Source organism: Cheilinus undulatus, linkage group 24 (genome assembly GCF_018320785.1).
Source record: "Cheilinus undulatus linkage group 24, ASM1832078v1, whole genome shotgun sequence".
In the NCBI taxonomy this organism is placed as follows: Eukaryota; Metazoa; Chordata; class Actinopteri; order Labriformes; family Labridae; genus Cheilinus; species Cheilinus undulatus.
Genome location: NC_054888.1, coordinates 13,374,202 through 13,395,692, shown reverse-complemented (window position 1 = coordinate 13,395,692; position 21,491 = coordinate 13,374,202). Strand labels below are relative to the sequence as shown.

General features: G+C 39.3%; 1 protein-coding gene across 11 annotated transcripts in view; it reads right to left on the bottom strand.

The window, feature by feature from the left end:
* Positions 1-21,491, bottom strand: part of LOC121506408 (neural cell adhesion molecule 2-like) — a 475,738-nt gene that overhangs the window by 81,578 nt on the left and 372,669 nt on the right. For all 11 annotated transcript variants that reach the window (XR_005991640.1, XR_005991641.1, XR_005991643.1 and 8 more), the window contains exons 7-8: positions 14,625-14,794; positions 3,762-3,907 (exon numbers count right to left, since the gene is read on the bottom strand). Coding sequence is in view for 4 of the 11 variants with exons in the window: in XM_041782202.1 (XP_041638136.1) it covers positions 3,762-3,907; positions 14,625-14,794 (316 nt within the window). In the remaining 7 variants the exon portion in view is untranslated. The remainder of the gene's footprint in view (positions 1-3,761; positions 3,908-14,624; positions 14,795-21,491) is intronic.

Here is a 21,491-nt window from a genome sequence, read left to right as displayed (position 1 = left end):
GTTAGGTTTTTTTTTTTTGGTTAAGTTGAGTTATTATTTAGTTTCAGTTAACTAAAATGATTATTGAATTTTTGTTTTCGTTATTTAGTTAGTTTTAGTCAACTGTAACAACCTTTATTGTGATTTAATACACGATTATTTCTTAAGTTCCTCATCTCATGCATTTTAAAACAAAAACAAGCAAAAATTCATTCTATACTATAACAAACACAATATTAGATTAAACTAGGACAAAACAATTTTTAAAAATGATCCAACTGTGATAATTTTTAAACTCTTTTTGCACATTGGATATGAACTGTTGTATCAAAGGGATGGTCATTTTTATATAATTCTCATATTTAATAAGAAAAACATACAAAAATAAAAAAAATAGTATTTTTGCTACACTATTCTAAAAATATGGCACTAGAATGATTGCATGGTATTTTGACACATATTTCAGGTTAAATAAATACTGCAACTTCTGTGATTTGAAAATTACATTAGGCCATATTGCGATTTAATCTAATTTGCAATTAACTGCCCAGCCCCACTTCAAGTCTTAAATCACATACAGGAATTCAATCTCCCTCTGAGTCTATCCACTGTCCTCTTATCTCGAATAAAAGCCCGAAGATAAATCTTAAAAAAAAAAGAAAGTCCTGAGAACAGAGGCTACAGTGCTCACCTTGCTCTTGGCGAAACAATACCAAAGGAGTGAAACTAACCCCTGCCTCAGTTTATAATTAAACTCCAGGAACTGCATCCTATTACATCCTCTTACTGAGGGGTCAAGGTGTTAGTGGGTAAAGAATGAGAAGAATGGGAGAAACATTAAGCAGTGAGTATAACGGAACTCCTTCTTCCAACAAGAGAGAGAGGAGAAGAGAGGAAGAGAGAGTGGGGAGTGGATATGCAGATTGGAGAGCAAATTGAGAGAGGAACATCCCGTCTTAAACCCAAATGACTGCCGCCATCCATCATTCCTCCGCTCTGCACGAGCCGTGTTTGTCTTTGCGTATGTTTAGGTGTGTTGGTTTGCACGACGCATTTCCATAATTGCATTTGCTGCTGGAAGAGAAGCACTTACTCTCATTTTCGGCTGTGATTTATCAACCCGAGCGATTCGAGCCAATGCACACATTCATTTATCTCGCCGGTGACCTTTTTTCCCGAGCATATGAGCGGCTGCCATCTTTGTTCTTTCTTTTTCTAACGGCTTCTGCGCCAGCCGCTGCGATAGGAGCGTGCGTGTGATTTTGACATTGATGGCAGCTCCTTCAAGACTAATTACTTTTCAGAGAAAATGCATCTGCAGCTCAGGCGCGTTCTGATTTGTGAGGCTGTTCTTGTGGACAAAATGAACGATGAATGCTGAGTATCTTTTCAATTCATGGTGCTGGATTACATTAAATGCTATGGAGTCATAGCGTAAACTAAAAGTATCAACGTCTGCCCTGAAAAATTCAAGAGTTTAACTGCTTTTTATGCTACAAGCTAATCAAAATACACAAATGCTGATTTTTAATAAGAAAATTAAGTAGGAGATTCAAACACTGCCTTCAAAAAGTACCTAGCAAGGTGAAAGCACATGTTGTTGGAGGGCAGCTTTGAATTTATTAGTCTTTGAGGCCTTGTGTGCCAGTTGTATAAAAAATACATCTTTTCATTAAATGCTAGTTGTAAATATCACTGGAATCTGCCTCTGAATAGGCTCTGAGCAGCACTGCCTGCATTAACTGGTTGTTATTGCAACATCTCATGTACGGCAGATGGGAAACATTATGTTTACTTTTCGTTTAATGGGTATAAATCCAAGTAATCATCTTATAATGTCAGCTATTTGCTTTACTAGCATCAAGAGGAAGCACTAACAGCCAAATTTTACTCTGTATGAATAAAAATACTGAGCCTTTATTAGTGTCTACAAAAACAGACTAAAAACAACTTTAAGCTCCTCTGTGTGTACATGAAAACTTCATTTTACCAAAGGCTTATATAGGCTTTTAGTCACTGATAACCAGTCTGGAAAGAGGGCTGCATTTTAAAGTCATTTACAGCCAACATTTTCCAAATACATGCCATTATATATACAAATATACAAATATATATACAAATACAAATATTTTAAATGGGGTACTTGTGATAATTGTGTGGAATATTTCAATGGGTTTTTGGATTATTGCTGAACATAAAATCTGTGTCAAATTACAGTTCGTGAAACTTACACCTTTTGTTCTTAGAGATAATCTTAATAAATTGATAATATAAGCATCATGTTCGTTAATATAACTGAAGAAAGTAAAAAGCTAATGCCGTGCTATATTGCACTACAACACGGTCAACTGAATTTAACGCCATAACCCACGGATATGAGTGAGCAGCCGGCTCAGATGCCTCACTTGGGATGATGTCATAGAAGCTTCCCAGCAAACGCTGTAGTCCTTGTTATCCGTCCTTTAGCAACCTCCTCTATTAAGACGTGAAAAGATACACAATTCAATTTTAAATGAAAACAGTCAAAAACCCCACAGACTGTCAGGTGTGGGAACTGGAGGTGCTAAAATGCTAACTTACTTCTGCCATTAAGGACTCCTTCCTGCACTAATCTATTGTGGGATACAACAGACAATGTGGCGAAGGCTATTAGCTGCTAGTGGCAGGAACAATTGAAAAATGGATTATCAAATATCAGTATTGGAGTTACTGGTGAGGGCTTGATCTTTAAAGACCCTGGAAAGTCACCCAAGTTCCAGCCTTGCTGGAAAATATTCTGTAAGAGATAAAAAGGCGTGGATATCGTCATTAGAATGGCACAACAGAGGGCTTTCAGGGGAAAAACACAAGTCAATGGCAACAATATATGGTTCAAAAGTTATTTAACTTGGAGTAACACGTCTATTCTTGTCGTATATGACAATACTGGGCTCAGAGGGTTGATATTTAGTTCAACCGACTACTAAGGAGGTGTGGAGGGAACACACTTTGTTGATTGCCATGTGTAACGGAACAATAGTCAGTCAGGAACTAAGCTGGCTGGAGAAGGAAGCACAACAAACACAGCCAAGTTGACAATAGTAAAGATAATGTAAATTTATTACAGTACAAATGTACTGCGTCCAAAAAGGTCAATGAGTCTTAAATGCGGGGTTTCATCACTTCTGTATTTCCTCCCACCAGAGATGAAGGATATTTATTAAGGGTTGACTGATATTGGGTTTTTAGGGCTGATCTCAATAGCGATTATTAGCAGTGCTCATATTTGGAGCCGATACGCATGCATCATGACAAGCAAAATGGAGTTAATGTGGCAAAAGTAAAACTGCATATTAAAAAATACACTAGCTCTACAGAGAGAAAACAGTGCAGAGCTATACTGTAGCAGCAGGAAACAGGAAGTGATGCTGCACACACCCTGTGTCAGTGCCACCCAGGCTGCAGTGTTGATTTTTTTGGTAGCTGTGTGACATCAAGCCAGGCAGATAATGTTGTGTGCAGGATATTAGATATGTGGATAGTATAACAAAGACAGAGAGGAAGACAAAGTAGCACACCTTTGAATTGATTTTGGCCTATTATCAGGAGAATAAAATGCTGATACTGGTAATCGGTAAATGTCAGTGAAATAGCATGTTTCTAAGCATTTCCCCTCCTTCACGCCCTTCATATGCTTTCTAAGTAACGCCCTGTGTCCTACAAACAGATCAGCCACTGCTGTATGATGATGCATACACATGCACCCACACATAGAGCCAGATGGACTTTTTGGCAGTCTCTACCTTGTCTCCGTCCACGAAGGTCTGCCCGTCGCTGGCTCTCCTCCAGGAGATCTCCGGCAGAGGCTCGCCGTCAGCCACGCAGGAGATCATGGCGGCGCTGCCCTCCACGGCTGTCACATTCTTCAGCTGGGTGATGTGGGGCTGGACTGGAGGAAGAAAGAGAGGAAAAATAAGCACACAAAGAAGAACTAAAAGAAAGAGCAAAAAAGAAACTGAAAGGAGGAGAGGAAGTGTTGGCTCATAAGGGAGGTAGATGAAGGCTATTCCATGGGGTTTAAATACAGAGCTGAAGCATGACTTTGGTGTTGACAGTCCAGGCAGAGATCATTTTACACTGCAGTCACTCTTTGGCCTATTTTTTTGTGTTGATTTGTCAGCACAGATGACAACACAAAAACTGTCTTTGCTGAAGTTTTAAAGCACAAAAACATATCAAAACTCTCCTTCAGTGTGCTGTTTTTTTGTTTGAAGTAAATATAGATTTTGTCTGCCTCTCCAGTGTGGCGTGAAGCGCTTTTGACGCGAGCGAGCACTGCGATAAGTGCTGCAAAAGCTCGCCGTTGGAGGGGAGGCGCTACCCCCCCCCGCTCGTCTCTTTCTGATAAGCAAAACCCTGAAACACCAAGCATGTCGGGGGCAGCGAGCATGTCACATGAATCATGGATTGCTTCTTTTGGCCCCGCACACACTGCAGAGAGGTCCTTAACAGGGTGCTCGCAAAGTAGCACAGCAGAAAATCCAAAAAGGAAAAAGGAAGTGAATGGAAAAATAGTTACTACTGTACTGAGGGCTTTTAACACCACCCGGGGGGGGATGTGGGGAGTGTTCGGCAATTTCACATGGCTTCAACCTGCGGGTAAAGGAGCTATCACCAGGGGATTTTTGGGGGTTGTAAAACATGGAGGTCACACAAACATACAAACAGGCGCACACACAGGACCTCTGCTGAAGAGATCGATGCTCAAAGGTAGAGAAAACATGATCATTATTTTAAATTCTAATCACTTTTCCTCTTATTCATGACATCAGACATTAGATGATATCAAAGCTGAAGCCTGGGGTCTCCAACTTGTTGATTTCAAGCTATAGTTACGTCCCTGACAGGTTTTAAAAGCTTGCAAAGAGGTAAACTGACCTCGTATGACAAACCCGCCCTCTCCAATACAAAACAATGGGATGAGCCCATCAGCTATCAATCAAAAAGGTGATGTTGTGTTATATCTATTAGTGCCTGAGCCCAAACTAATCACAGCAATGCACCAGGAACTTTCATCAACATGTCAGGTCAAGGACGGCGTATTAGCAAGCCTGTTTAGCCTGTTTTATGAAGTTTCACATGTCAAGAGGAAGTAGAAAATATTAGGGTTGAGATGGTTGCTTCAGTCCCAGTTTGTTTTGAATGTTTACATCTAGGGGTAGGGTGTCTGGGTTTTTGTTGGAAAAGAGTGTTCAGGTGAAGTGCCATGTGGCAAAATGGCTACTCAAGGGACTAAAAGTGTTTAAGACTTGAAAATTGTCTTAACTTAATGTAATGCTACTCGAATGCATCGTGGTCTTTCTATTTCTATTCATCATCTACAGCAGTGGTTTTCAAACTTTCTTCGCCCAAGGCACACCTAAGGTTAAGCCAAAATCTCAAGGCACACCATATTTAAATTGATACAAAACAGACTTTTTCAATAATGTTACAGTCAAGGTGGTGTAAAAGGGGAGATAAAGGGGAGAGCTTTCTTGGGCCCAGCCAACTGGGGGATCATGGAGATGGCAAAAGGTGGCAAAAATGGGTTAAAGGTGATAACAAAACATGGCAAAAAGTGGCTAAGCAAAGTCAGAAATGGGCTAAAATTGGTAAAAAGTGGCCAACCAATAGGTTGAAATTGGCCAAAAATTTGTTGAAAGTGTCAAAATAGTGGCAAAAATAGGTTATAATTGGCCTAAATGGATTAACCGTGTAAAAAGGTGGTAAAAATGGGATAAAAGTGATAAGAAAAATGGGCAAAAGTGGGCAAAAAGTGGTTAGAAGGGTTTAAGTTACTACAAGGTGGTAAAAAGGGGTTAAAAGTGATGGGAGAAAATGGCAAAAAATGGCCAAACAATAGCAAAATTGTGCGAAAAGTGGAAAATAGGTAGTAAAAATGGATGACATGTGGCAAAAAGTTCCAAAAAAGTTGCCAAAATGTGTCAAAAGTAGTAATAAGAAGTGGCAAGAAAGTAGTCAAAATAAGTGGCAAAAATTGGTAGAATTTTTTTTTTTTTAACTTGATTAAAAATAGCACGAATTAATAACTTTTGCACTAATTCAACCCAATAATAGCTTGCCATGCCTCTCAGCTCTTAGTCAGGTAATTATTAGGCAGGATGCTAGCACCAATGCTACTGATCCAACACACATACGCTGATTTCATCAATAAATCCCAACTGGGGAGGTCCCATTATCTGGGGTTTTTCAGGGGTCCAGCCAGATCTGTGGGCAGGCCTGGTTACAGAACTTGCCATAAAGTTGTAGTATGGTATGGTACAAATTCCCCCAGCACACCTAGACTTGCCTTAAGGCACACTAGTGTGCTCCAGCACACCATTTAAGAACCACTGATCTACAGTATGCTGTTTCTCAGCCGTCATCACGCTAGAGGCAGAGTACACCCTGGGCAAGAAACTACCATTGATGCTTATATTTACATCAATGGACAATTTAGAGTCACAGATAAACCTAACAAGCATGTTTTTGGTCAAAGGGAGTAAGCAGGAGTACCGGGAGGGAACCCACTTATGCACAGGAAGGCCCTGTCTGACTGGAAACAGGAACCTAGTTTTTGCATCACATATTGGTACCATTAATACTAACACTGTGGCCATGGCCAAGAAATTAAGTTTATGATGGATTTAGGCAAGTAAAGCAATAAATGTATCCTTTCTTCTCGTTTCTTCATCTCCTTCTTCTCTCTTTGTCTTCATCTTCGTTTTTTTCTACATCTCCCTCTTTTATTTTGGCATCTCCCACTTCCATCACTCTGCAACTCCTTCTCTCTTTCTGCGTCTCCCTCTTCTCTCTGCATCTTCCTCTTTCTTAGCATCTTCCACTTCTATTCTCCAGCCACTCCTACTTCTATCTCTCTGCATCTCCCTCTTCTCTGTTTCTGTCTCCCTTTCCATTGTTTTCTGCATTGCCCTTTTCTCAATGTTTTGCTTCAACCTTGTTTCTCTTTTAACATCTCCTTTAAACATCTCCAACTTCTATCTTCATCTACTTTTTCTTTCTATCTGCATCTCCCTCTTCCTCTTCTCTCTTTCTGCAACCCCTGCCCTCCATCTCTCTTCCTGCATTTCACTCTATCCCTTTGTAATGCTTCAGTGTCAGATGATGGCTGTTCAACATGATTCTGGTTCTACTAAATGTTTCTCCCTGTTAAGGGGGTGTTCTTGGCACTTAAACTACACTAAATGTTGTTTAAAGCTTAGCTCATGGTGGATTAATGTTGGGTTGTTGCAAATAATATAACAAAGAGTAAGGCTTTGACCTGCCTGCTTGTAAAGTGTCCTGAGATATCATTGCGTGTGAGTTGGTACTGTACAATTAAGATTGATTGAGTTGACATTGCAAACCATTACAGCCTCTTTACTTCAAAAATGTGTGTAAATGATCTTGCAGACTACTGGTGACATATCAAGATCCTGAAGGGTCATCTCATGTTGTTAGGGGAAAATTTCCCTACCAGATATGAAGAAATAAGGTGCTGAAATGAAAGCCGGTATCAGTTTAACTTTTAGCTGTTTATTTGTATAGGAATAACACACACACGTAGACATTGCCCACAATGACACAACACAGACGCACACTCACAGATAAAACTAGTGAGACCGGTCTGAACCAGCTCTCTCCACCATCACCTTATCTGCTGCCTTCGTGCTCCCGATGCCCTTCATCATGCAAATATTAAATGGAATATGTCTCATTTATCAAGCGTGCTGCAAAAACCACTCTGCAGGGAACATTATTAATAACGCATTATCTAAAACATTTCAACTCCAAATGAGAAAGAACGGGAGGCGTTTGTGTGCTAACAGATAAAAATCCTGAATTAATTTGACCTTCTAGGTTTTGGAGTAGTTTTACCCAGTGCAGTTTATTAGATTCAGTTTGTAAATTCAAATCAGCTCCAGTAAGTTTCTCTTTAACTCAGTTTAATTAAAAACACGTTTTTAACCCACTCAGACGTTGGTTAATAACTATAATTACACTTCATTATATTAATGATAGGTATTGTAATAATTAGACTTGTAAATGTTGCATTTTGCTACCTCATGTTGGCACTCCTGACACTCACTGCATAAAAAAAGAGGATAGAAATTGCTCTGATGTTATGAATAAGCCATTAGCAGTGTCACAGTCAGAGCAAAAGTAACCTAATGATGGGGCTGATGGAGCTTTTTGACCATTTGAGTAAATGTTAGTCCTTTTTTTCAACCTTCTTCAACCATTTATGCAGAAAAAGACAAATTTTTGCTTTTAAAAATTCATATTTCCCCCTATAGCAATATATGACAGCTGAGAAAACTCCAATCCCACCCACTGACAGGTATCAGAAAACAAAATATGATTCTGACTGTATCTGATAACGATGTGTGTATTTGTTGTTTCAGCGGTACGCATCCACAAAGCAAATGTCAGCGCAGATTCTCTCCTGTCATGCTTGATGCCTCGTATAACCCTGCAAAGTGCTGTGGGTTTAACACCAAAATCCACAGCCGGATGCGTCTCTGTTAGATATTTCATCACTCTGTGATTTATTTTAAGTTATTGCAGGAGGTTTGTTTTTTCTAATGGAATTTATATTTTTCGCCGTCTTGTTTCATTCTGCTGACGTCTCCCACAAAGAGCAGCGGACTGGGTATTGTAAGTCAACAAAAATAAAGAAAAGAGACGAGTACAATGCGATGATGTGTTCAGCCAACTTGTTTAAATTATGAAAAAGCCATTAGGGAGGGAAGCTGTATTTCACACAGCGCTGACAACAAATCAAAAAAGAGGCAAGTTGAGGCCGACTGCAGAGGACTCAGAGGCTTCAACTGTGATGAATTTTTATCCCTCTGCAGAAAAATGAAGGATTTAGGAAGAGATGCATTGTTCTTTTGCAAAAACTTGGTATTTACTGCTTTAAATCAAGCTAAATGCAGACAAACAAAAGGGAGAAAAACTACAATTATTGTAATTTTTGAGTCCATAGATTCTAAATGAACATGAGATCAGTGCCCATATGAAGGGTAAGTGTTCAGTTAAGTGACCCCTGTTTATTGGCCCCTGCAATTTCACTGCGCTGGACAGCCAGAGCCAGGAAATCACCAGGGTTGTTAAGTGGGAACCTCCCCTCACTGGTGTTACATCCAGGAAGGCTGGATGGTGAGCCCCGGGGCCTGTGCTAGCCCAGCACACACAGATGTCTGCTATCATACCTGCTCTGCAACACAGTGCTTACAACCCTAACAGCAACACCTTCAAAAGACCAATGTTCAGAACATGCAAGCTCCAGATAGTGGCGATGCCAACACCAAAAAAACAACAAAAACAAAAAAACTATTAGCATTGAATACTTAAGGTTTTTCCTTATTTTGTTATAATCATGATGTTAAAAATGCCTTTCTTCCGAGATAAACACTCTATGGGCTTCCTTCCTGGGGGGGGGGGGGGGGGTACTAATCTTTGAAAGAAAAAAAATGCTGGAAAAAAGCAGTTCCCTTTTGGATGCACTTATAGTTGACAAGAATGTTCAAGTGCCCGCCAGGATGCCATTTTTGGTAGACAAACATTACAGATGGCCATCGAAGGTGCCCTCTGAGGAGCCAAATGTTCCTATGGATACCCCTTAAGTGGGCAAAGCATAACTGAGTATCCTACATGGTACCCTTTTCAGAGGACAAAACGACAAGGACGACCTCTAGGTGGCTTTCCAGTGGGGAAAACATGATAAAGTGCCCTCTAGGGAGCCCTTCAAGTGGACAATATGTGGTAAATTTCCCTCTAGGGGGCCCTACAAGTGGACAATATGTGGTTAAGTGCCTTCTAGGGGGCCCTTCAAATAGACAATATGTGGTAAATTGCCCTCTAGGGGGCCCTTCGAGTGGACAATATGTGGTAAAGTGCCCTCTAGGGGGCCCTTCAAATGGACAATATGAGGTAAAGTGCCCTTTAGGAGGCCCTTCAACGGGACAATATGTGGTAAAGTGCCCTCTAGGGGGCCCTTCAAGTGGACAATATGTGGTAAAGTTCCCCTCTAGGGGGCCCTACAAGTGGACAATATGTGGTAAAGTGTCTTCTAGGGGGTCCTTCAAGTTGACAAAATGTGGTAAAGTGCCCTCTAGGGGGCCCTTCAAGTGGACAATATATTGTAAAGTGCCCTCCAGAATGCCCTTCCAGTAGATGTTAAATAATAAAGTGTCTTCTAGGGTGCTGTTCGATCGGGCTAAGATAACTAAATTCCCTCAAAAACAGTGGGTCTAAATTGATGTCTCAGGACCCAGAAATAGAGCAGAGTCCCTTTGTGTGGGTAGCAGATGTGTGTCAAGGGAAAGATATTGTCCCATAAAATCTAAAAACCCTGTTAAACAAGCATTTTTTTAATGTTTCTCTCTGTTTTTGTAACCATGGTACTCTCTGAGGCACAAACTGGGACATTTCTTATCAACTGAATTTAACTGGTTGAGAAACAACAGAAATTTGAGTCAGGGTTTCTTTTAAAGAATCCTGAATCTAGATCATCTGAAAATCACTGCTCTAGAGTGCCCTTCTAGTGAGCAATATGTAATAAACTGCCCTCTAGGGTGCCTTTTCAGTAGAAAAAAAAACCAAAGCAGTGCCCTCCAGGGTGCCCTACAAGTGGACGAAGCATGATCAAGTACATTCCACTCTTATCCCAGCGCTCTGGCTACCCTCATCCTGACTAAGCTCCTTGTTAAAACATTCATTCTCACCGAGACACAGTGTCTGGTCTTTGTAAAATAAGTGCTTGGATATCTAATAATTCCTTGTTTCTTTATGACAAAGATGTTGGAGTTATAATTATATATTAACAATCTTAGCTAGTGTTTCTATTTCTCTATAAATGTATGATAACTGACTGTGTCCTGGTGCCCCACCATATACAGCAAGTGCACTTCTTATTATTTCTGTCCCTATCCCTCAAACATCCAGAGTCTGCCACTGCTTCACAGTATTAACAATGATAAAGTAAAGTAGAAAAATGAGAAGAGGAGGGAGTCAGGACACCCAAGGTATCACTTGTTAATGGATTATTTTACATTAAGTAATTTTAGCTTTCTAATACTGGCTTATTTATGCTGAATGTACTGACATAGCTGAAGACTTGATTTGATTTTCACATACTTGGTCACAGGTTTAAGGATAAAAAAGCTATTGAAATTAATCCTTGAAGGGATTTGAGTTTCTTTACAAAGTTTCACTGTGTTTAATAAAACATTTTTTAGATTTTTCAAACTAAATTAAAGCGATAAACAGCAACCACCCCTTAAGCCACAAGTCTAATACTGTAACCGGGAAGTTTTATCAGTGTAAATGCTGATTTTTGTTATCTTGTGTGGAGGAATGACCTGCAGCCTCAAAAGTAAGACAACTTTACATAATCCCTGAGGACTAATAACAGCCGCGGGGGCTGAAACGTCTAGTATTAACAGCTCCAGGGCTGATTTCGTCTCTACGCGGCAGCCAGACGGCACACTGTGGTGATACTGAGCTCACAGATGTTAAAGTGTTAAAATGCAAAGAGGTAAAGCAGGAATCAATAGTCTTCAGGCAATTAAATGCCACCATAAGCGGTCTGTGGCAGCACGTGGGCAGAGGTCTGCAAGTAGAAACCCATTTGTGGGAGGGAATATCTAGCAGCTCATTACCCTCTGACTGCTGTGTCTTCAAGAGATACATTTTTCCTTTTTTCTCCTCTGGACTCACACCTTCTTTTGTCGCATCTGTCAGTCCTTTTGTGCTGAGAATCTGCTAATTAAATCATGTAATCATATGCTTTATAGAAAGAGCAATCTGAAGAAATGTTTGCCATCTTAAAGCATTAAAAAAAGCATTCAAAAAGGAGTTTATATTCTTTTTTAGGTGAGAAACAAAAGCTGCTGAAAACATATCTGACATTGAGAATAAAGCCCTGACAATGCATACATTCTTGCATATTGTCTCATCTGACTGAAATGTCCTGTTCTCCTCTCACTTGTGCTGTCAAGGCTAATAAAACTAACTTACAACGCCATCCACCCCCCTCCTCCGCACCGTGAACTCCTCCCTCCCTCTTAACTTCTTCATTTAAATGTGCATTTTGAAGAACAAGCGCTCCTCGCATCTTGAAAGGATGTTGATGACTCGAGCACAAATCTCCATACATTTTCATGAGCCCAACGTGCGCTATCGGAGCGATCGGAGAGGAAATAGCCAGCAGGTTTATGAAAATATAAATTGAAATTTTTTATTAGGGGCTGCAGTAAATGAAATATGAAGCAATAAATGATATATTTCCTTTCAGGAATATATCATATTGATGCAGCTGATATTGTGGGAGGCTGAGGGCCATATTTAGACGTGAGGAGAAAAGAAGCAATTCATGGAATAGAATAGTTGGAGCTTCTTACAATAAACCTTTATAGATCAATAAAAAAACACTGTTCACTGACTCCTGGTCGATGCTATTACACTTAAAAGCTTTGGTGGAGCTCAGACTGGCTGATAATGTACAATAGAAACAAAGTTTTTAAGTGACAGGAGGCTTTTCATAAGGATCAGACCATCTAAAGAATACAAATAAAAGAAAACTAAAGTGATATCTATCCATGGAGAAAGTTATGGTTTGTTTTTCAGCTTTGCAGATCTGTCCTAACTTTTGTTGAAGATGTAATGCATTCTAATAAAACAGCTCTGGAAAGGCACGACGGCTGAATTATAAACCCATACTTCCTAAACTTGCTCGTCTTCAAAAGTGCAACAATGCTTTAAGCTGTAACAGCTGCCAAGTCCCATGTTCAGACTAACTTGTTCAGATAAAAATTACAAGAAAATCCGGCTTATTAGACACACTTAATACCTACTTACATCTCAAATGCTGTCCGCATCCTGAAAACCTGCTCAACCAATATAAAATGCTGAGACATGCAGTTTCAAGACAGAAAGTACAGCAGTCAACATCACACAATGCATTCCCCATTCATGCTGTGCTGCAAAATGTTGTTTCACAGTTTACAACCTGCTAGGACACATAGCAACAGACCAAGCCAGCTGGGTTAAAGCCACTTTTTAACAGGTTTTCACCCCATTTAGGTCCCAATCCTGCGTTTAAAGAAAATGGAAGGTCCTCTGATAAATATACAAAGCTTGTGGTGCTGGTTGGGTTGAAAAGACTCCTCAATTAAAGACAAGAAGTGACCCACAGTGGTAGGCAGAGTGACTAGTGGGCTGTGGGTCTGGAATCCCCAATCATCACTGCAGCCTGAGCTCAGCTAATGTGCCTTGCACAAGTACAAATTCAACATGGCAAAACAGAGGGTGGTAAAAACCCACAGAGCTGCACACAAAATGCAGTGATGCTAGTTCAAGCAGATTACTTGAGCAACACTGATTCCACACCTGACCTGACCCCCCAATATTCAAAAATCTAGCCCCTGCAGAAATTTGGCAGGCATATGTATCATGTCAAGACCTACCAAAAAGCCTCCTACACCCATATCGCCAAATCAACAGGAAGTTGACCATTTTGAATGTTTGAAGATTTCTTAAATTGGACATTTCAAAACCATGTAAAATGTTGTAGAGCTAGAAAAGACCTTGTAGAAAAAAAGCCATTCAGCTCAGGTACAAATCTTAAGGGGCGTGGCTCTGGCAGTACTTCAGAGCTTGACCTCTCGTCATATAACAGGAAGTTAGTCTTATTCAAACATACATAGTGCAAACTGCCTAAAAACCATAGAAAGACCATATTCAACATATTGGTCAAAGCGCCACCTATTGTTAAGACCTGCATGGCTAGAGTCAGCCCCTGATATTTACACTTTTTTTTTTCTTCTTGTTTAATCTTTCTGTATCTGATAGACATCACTGTTACAGCCCATTTTACAGCTGTACCATGATCCTGACATGGCCTTAGCCTAATGGGCGCTAAGGTGCAAACAATGCTGGTTCCAGCACTGGTAGTAGTTGTAGAAATAAAGCTGTTTTAATTCCAACAGGGTCATTGCACTAATTTCAGAGTTTAGGGTTGTAATTAGCAAAGAAATAGCAACGGACGAATGTCACTCACTGTTTGTATTCAGCTCAATATAAGCAAAATACAACAGGGCTCAACAACATCTACTACTTCAGCCAAATGTGTAATTCAGAGACTTTTTTTGGCTTGTAGAATCAGGAGAAATTCACCTTTTCATTGCTAGAACCTCTACTTTTGCCAGGCTGGTTTCTACTTCCTCTAATCCTCTAATGACACTGCTAAAGGGTGTTACAGTTACAAATGAACCATGCTAACCGGTGAGCTTTAAGCATAAATCGCTTGTATAGTTTATATTTTTGTACTGAAGCCACTTCAACCCGTCCTATAACCGTAAAAGTTTATTGCCATGCTTTTCAGAACTAATATCAACTCTCTATTTATGGATAAGGGGTAAAAGCATGCCAGCTGCTTGACTGCATCTTTGAAATCTTCTTGAAGACAATAAACATTGAAAAGTTGATTCACCTTTTCATAAAAGAGACTTTCAACCTCTCCTAAGATGATTTCCAGTCAGTTCAAACTTAGCCATAACATAGCTTTGTTTTGTCCACTGATACACACTTTGATCTGATGATAATCACCATCACATCCTTACCGAACACTTTGAGGAACAGTTCCCTCTCCTGTGATCCTGCCTTGTTAGTAGCTCTGCAGGTGTAGCTTCCCCCGTCGCCCTGCCGGATGTTGCGGATAGTTAACATGTTCCGCCCACCATCCAGCTTGGTGAAAAAATACTGCTCTGACGGCTCCAGCTGCTGCCCTTTCCTGCACAAACAAACAAACAAACAAACTTCAGCACACAGGAGATGAGGGAGGGGAGGAAAACGTGGCAAACAACTCACAACTGACAGTGACCTTCACAAAATTCACACCTCGGCTCATCTTTGATGCTGCATGTGTGTAATCTTACAACTTTGAATGTCAGCTGATCCCATAACGGAGAGGCTAAGTGCAAACAGCTTGACTTTGGAGCTATTTCTATCTATGGTGCAAAACCGGTGAAAACATGGCAGCACTTTTTATAGAAAACCCTTCAAGTGTTGCTGAAGTGCTGCACTGGATAGACATAGCAGACTATAATTGAAATAACTATCGCTCAGTGAATCATTTGTTGTCTGTAGTCGAAATTCTTCAAACGCTCTTACTCCTCAGACTTGGTCATGCTGAAGAAAATCATCTTGATATTCTCAGAGAGTGTTTCAGTCTCGTCTGAGCTCTCTTGTGTTGTTTTTGTGCGTTGTATTATGGGCTGCGGCACACTAAATGACTCCAGTGTGGTCTGGAATACTGTGCTGACTTAATGTCTTTTCTTATTGGACTCAGCAGGGAAATTAATAAGAAAAAAGAACAGCGGCTACATTGATGCTTGTCCATGTTTAAGCTTCATAGTATATGCATAATGGTGGGACACATGCTTGTATTCTCTGCTACTTGTTTGTTTACAACAGCCTAACCAGGCGTGTGATATATAAGGTTAAAGAAATTTTCACATTAAGTTAGATTTTTATCATGTTTGTTCAGAACCAGTTAAACTTGTGGAGGCTTTTATTTACCATCTGTGTGCAAGCTAAACAATAAAGATGCTAAATGACTGAATGGAGGAGGTAAACAGCAAGGACACTTAAACACAAACACAACAGTTATTAAATGTTCAAAAGAGGCTTTGTGCTTTATAAAAATGTTTTTTTTGCTAGAGTTTTTTCCATTTAGAAAAAGTCAGAAAAGTAAAAAATGTTCTTTTCATCAAACAGCTGCACTAGTCAATAGTTGATACTAACAACTGCTTAAATGACTGTGCAATGCTGTAGTTGCCCTTAAAAAATAATAACTTTAGCCAAATATTAAGTATTTTATCATGTTTCCAATCATGGCCTCTAGTTCTAGAGCCTCAATTGTGGGCTCAGAAGACATTAAAAATGATGACTTCGTCACAACCAGGTAGATACAAGTGGTTAAAACTCATGCTTTTGTTGCACAGTATCATGCTATAAACAGCTTTACCATTACTTAGAACATAAGCAGCAGCTGCTGCAGGCTCCAGGCTTTTTAAATAATATATAATTACAAAATAATAGGAATACATATCCTCTTTTGCTATCTTAAAGGGTTTTCCCATTGCTTTAAGTCATGGGGCGCTAACTAGCATAATGATAGCGTCACGTACTACTTTGCCACTGATTTGTTGATGCTTGTTGCATTTATACATTTTTTGAGGCAGAGGTGTTTTGCTCTACACATACTGCAAACATTCAAGTGCCAATATTGTATAGAACAATTGACAAAAGTTCCTACTTTCCTTGTTTTTGTATATTTTTGTCTTCAAAATAAATCCAGAAAATCATCACTCCCTTCATTACAAATCATATCAAATTTGCAATATAAGACAAAATATTTGCAATAAGTCATTTTTGTTCGATCCATTTGAGGTTTGGAGGAAAATTAGCCAAGAAATTTGAAGATATTTTGGTGGAAATTGAGAAATGTATCTTGAAATTTTTAGGAATTTTAATTTGAATTTCTTTGGAAATTTGTTGAGAAATTTGTAGGTATTTTAGGGAAATTTTTAAACATTTATTTGTACATTTTGGGGAGAATTAGGTTTGAACTTTAGGTAATTTCATGAACACTTGGGAAATGTCTGTAAATTTTTAAGAAGTTGCTCTGATTTTTTTAGTATTCTAATTAAAATTTGAGGAATTTATTTGTACATTTTTGGGATGCTGATTTGATTTTTTGGGAAGCGGGCACTTTTATAATTCTTAGTTATTTTGTTAGAAATTTGGAACATTTATTTGTAGATTTTGGGTTGTTGGATATAAATTTCTGGGGGAAAATAGCCTTGTGTGTTATAATATAGAATGGCTTATAAGATGAGGAACCTGAAGAATAATCACATGTTAAACTGGAATCAAAATACTGGATGAAAAAAATTGCAATTAGATAATTTTCTCAAATGGTTCAGCCCTATTAAAAACACCCCAAAAAGGAAACAATGGCCTCCACAACAAAACTCAAAGAGTGGTAATAGTAGTCATGGTACAGGCACCCTATTCCTCTGGCTCGTGATGGCTTTGCCCCAGAGGATTGTGGGACGTCCTTTATTTTTATGCTCAAAAGGTGGCAACCCTATCCGCAAGCATCACAGGCGTCAAAAACATCGACTAATTCAGCAACTCGTTCAATTTCCACAGTTTTGTCCCACTCGTTAAACTAAGGGAAACACGTTTTCGCATACCTCAAGCCTTCTAATTTGTTTTAGCAAGCTGCTCTCTCCTTTATGATTCTGCTGCCAGAGCTTCCCTAACAACTATGCTAACAGGTGTAACGGTCTAAAGAGTCACCGTGTTTATTGGTGGTCATTTGCCATTTGTCTGTGAAAACGTAGTTTAGGTCCTCGTGAATACTTTTTGTTCTTTTCCTCACAATAAAAAACATTCTAACGTCTTTAATGAAAATGTAACAAAGTAATGTTCACAAACAGCGCTATTTAACATTAGTTATTTTACATGGTCACAAATTAGACTGTAACACCGGTAGAATCTTAAAAGCCCCTTATGTTCACGCGCTAAGTTCATTAACGTATGTTTTTAAGTGACTGCTGCCAAATTTTTTGACAGATATGCTCACCAGCCAAATTGTCTAAGGACATTTGGCATGCTTCTCCAAGTCAACCCCGGACTCATTTTAAGAGTGGCTTAATTTGCTAACAAGCGTCTTGAATGCATTGGTTGGGCGACACATGGCTTTTGTTTACATTAAGTGGAAAAAAGGCTGTGACGTAATGACGTAAGGACATCCCACCACTAGCTTCAGCTTTGTCTCATTGAAGCACTGTAGTGAACACAAAACGACCCAAGGGAGAGATGCAACATACTAAAGCATTAACTTATAAAATAAAACTGCACTGGTCCACAGTAACTTTTGCGTCACATGAAAAGGGTGAAAAGAGTAAGATGTTGAAATATAACACAAAAAGTGAAGTATATGATAAAGTTTAAAGCATAAAATTGTTGCAGAAATGATCCAGCGGAAACAAAGAGGGGACAGTTTAAAGGTCAGTCAGTCTGTTGGAGCTAAAAGGAGAAAATGAATAAATCATGATCACTTCTTCTTTAACAGGTACAAAGTGTGCGTCCTTGAGCAAGACACTTAACCTCCAGCTGCTTCAATGAGCGGCTGGCGATTGTACTGAGAATCTCTCAGATGAATATGTTAAGGTGTGGAAGACTCAGTTTGGCTTTGATTAACCCTTTACCTATGGAGCCAGCGGTGGCGTTGTGTTTTATATGTCTGGAGTATTATTACCATAACTATTATTACCATAAGCTGAGAACTGTGGGCATGCGCACATATATGGTCCATTACGGTACTCGCAGCCATATTATGTGGGCCTTCATAACAATACACCAGAAGTTTGAAGAGACCGCTACACGGATTCTCAACACTGCAACTCCTCGAAAGTTTGCTCAATTTAAAAAATTCCAACGCTGACAAAGAGCTGAGAATCTGTGCTTTCCGGCAATATATGATGTGTGGTATATATATATATATTACAGTAATGTCGAACAGCACCGCGAATACAGCAGCTTTGGCAGAAGATGAGTGAGAAAGGAGAGCAAATGAAGAGAGTAAAAGGAGAGCGAGCAAGAGTGGTGTTTTGTTTTCAAAAAATAGCGTTAGATAGTGGCATTTGTGCGTGTCTTTGTTTTATTACACACATTTATAATGTCGGGAAGACCATCAAGAATGGTAAAACAGCCTCTACAGTTCATAGAGGAGGACAACAATTTGGAGGATGCATCTTCTGAACTGAGGTATGTGAGCAGCATTCTCTTTTGCACACCCAGATACCTAGACTGGAAAAATGACTGGTGATTGTTCTAAACATGTCTAGGTTCACATTTCAAATGTCCAATCAAAACTTCATGAGCAATAACAAAATTTCTTCTCATAAAAGCAGTGAAAAACAAATCCGTTTTTCTTGTTTTTCTTCTTTTAAACTGCTAACAATTTCATATAGTGTGCAATAATCATTAACCAGATGTTGAAAAGTCAAGTTCAAGATCTCCTGGGAAAAAGGACCAAAGCTCTCAGACTTAGGGCATTTCCTGATCATTTTACAGCCATAATCACAAAATATGTCCAAATCGCCATTTTTAGCCTTAGTAGGTAAAGGGTTAAAGAAATACAGAAATATCTTTGGCAGAGATCTAATTAATGTGGACTTGATGACACTATTTTCACTTTGAAGTGACTATAACTGAAATGTCTTAAAGAGTAACTAAACCTCAGAGTTTCAGAGGGACATTTAACCTGGGAGTGTCAAACAATGGTACATGCTCCAGTAGAAGACACAAATTCATATGTTATCAACCTTCTTCTATGAAAACCATGGTTTATTTGCAAGCTCTGGGAAAATAACTACACTACCCATGATCCTAGAGCATCACCGCGGCATCAGCTTGGTGAAGCCGGCTTTTACCTGTGGAACTCCATGTATGGTTTTTACTAGTGATTTAGCAGTCCTTTTTCAAACGACAGTCAATTTAAATGGGAAAACATAGTACATGAGGAACACATATTTTATTTTTTTCATTAATACAAATAAAAGGAAATAGGTCTCCACTTGTTATTCCTACTCAAAGACCTTTGTTCAGTGTGTTTCAGAAATGCTTTATTGATTTATGTGCCAAACTTAATTTGCTGTCATTGTGACTACCAATAACTACACTACCCACAATCTGAGAGTGTCACAGCAACGTCTCTTATCATTGGAAGCTACCTCTACTCATGAAACTCCCCTATTTTGCTACTACAAATGAAAATAATGGTCTTTTTAAAGATTATTTTTTCAGGTTGTTGCCTTTATTTTGATAGGACAGCTCAAGAGAGACAGGAAATACAGGGCGATAGAGCAGGGAAAAACATGTACAAACAATGGTATATAGTCTTGTAGCAGACACAAGCTTGTATGTTAGTAACCTTGCTTTAAGACAACTCAAGGTGTATTAGCAACCTTGGGTAAAGGAACTACATTACCAACAATACTAGAGTTCCTCAATACTGAGCTGATAAGAGGTACTGTACCAATGTTAAAGAGGCTATTTTGCAGAGATAGGGTGTCCTTGACATTTTGGTTCAATCTTAGTTGGAACTTGGTTGAAAAAACTATTCAAAACCACTGATCTTGGTGACTAATAGGTAGCCTTGCAAAGCAGATGGACTGTCCAGATTCAATGAAGGCAGATCCATTTTGCAAAGCTGCAATCTGAACTATTTGTGACCCAGTTTTGAGACTTATTGAGGTGGTAGCTACAGGCAGGGTTTAGTTGTACTTGAAACCGAAAGCAAAGGCTTGTGCAGCTGAGCATTTAGCTTGCATGTAGCTATAGCATAGCGTCAGTTTTATCAGTAGTGGGCCACATTTCTTTATAAAAAAGAGCAAAGAGCAACACTGATGTTTTTGTACTTCTCCCACCTGGCATCGGCATTGTTTATCCACCAACAAGCTCCACCATTCATTCAGACTGTCGAGCTCTGGTTACTATCAGGGCAGCGCATTCCTAGTACCTCAATTTGTCTTGTCACTCTAATTGGCCCATAATGAATGACGAGTCCTTCCTTTCCCAAACACCTTGAATGAGAGATTTCCGAGATGAATTGGAAATAGATTCATGCTGTGGATATCTGGTGTTAAATTGGTAGAGCTTAATGTTACCCACAGATCTTGTCCATCAGCTTCAACAGCTAAGTAACGGTTGTGTAAAAAGAAGGTTGTCACTGTTGAGCTCAGTGGTGACGTCACTTGACACCAAGTCAGCTAACAGAATAGGTCTGTTTCCATCCGATAATGTGATCTTAGACCATGGTTCTCAACAGGTGGGTTTGGACCCGAAACTGGGATGCAGAACCTTTTTGAGTTGGTTTAGGGATAAAAAAGGTTGGGACTAAAAGGGCCATTAAGTTCAGGGCTAAATTTGGAGGTGATAGGGTAGCTAATACTGGTTGCAATTGAAGACAAAAGAAGTAGAAGTGCAAGGTTTGGAATTTATGCCATCAGTTTAGCAACATATGATGGTGACACGTGGTGATTTTCAAGGTCCAAATGGCATCATCGTTTGGATATAAATTCAAGTGGTTTAGTGTTTCTAGGTCAAAATTTCTCATCAAAAGGTGGGGATGAGTCCTGGTCTAAGGACTCAGTTGCTCCTCAGAACTGAATTATGAAGAATATACTTCAAAATACTTGATTTATTTCATCTTCTTGTTTGGTTTGGATGATAAAGTCCTCGATGTGAAGCCCTTTTTCCAGTCTCATATGCTTGTGTTTCAATTGGATTCAAAAGCAGTGCGAACACAGAGCTGAGAATAATGCAAACCTCTAAATATATTTAGAGGCCTCTCCATACAGCCGCTCTCTGTATTGTATTCATGGAAAATAAAAACAATCTTATTATTTGGA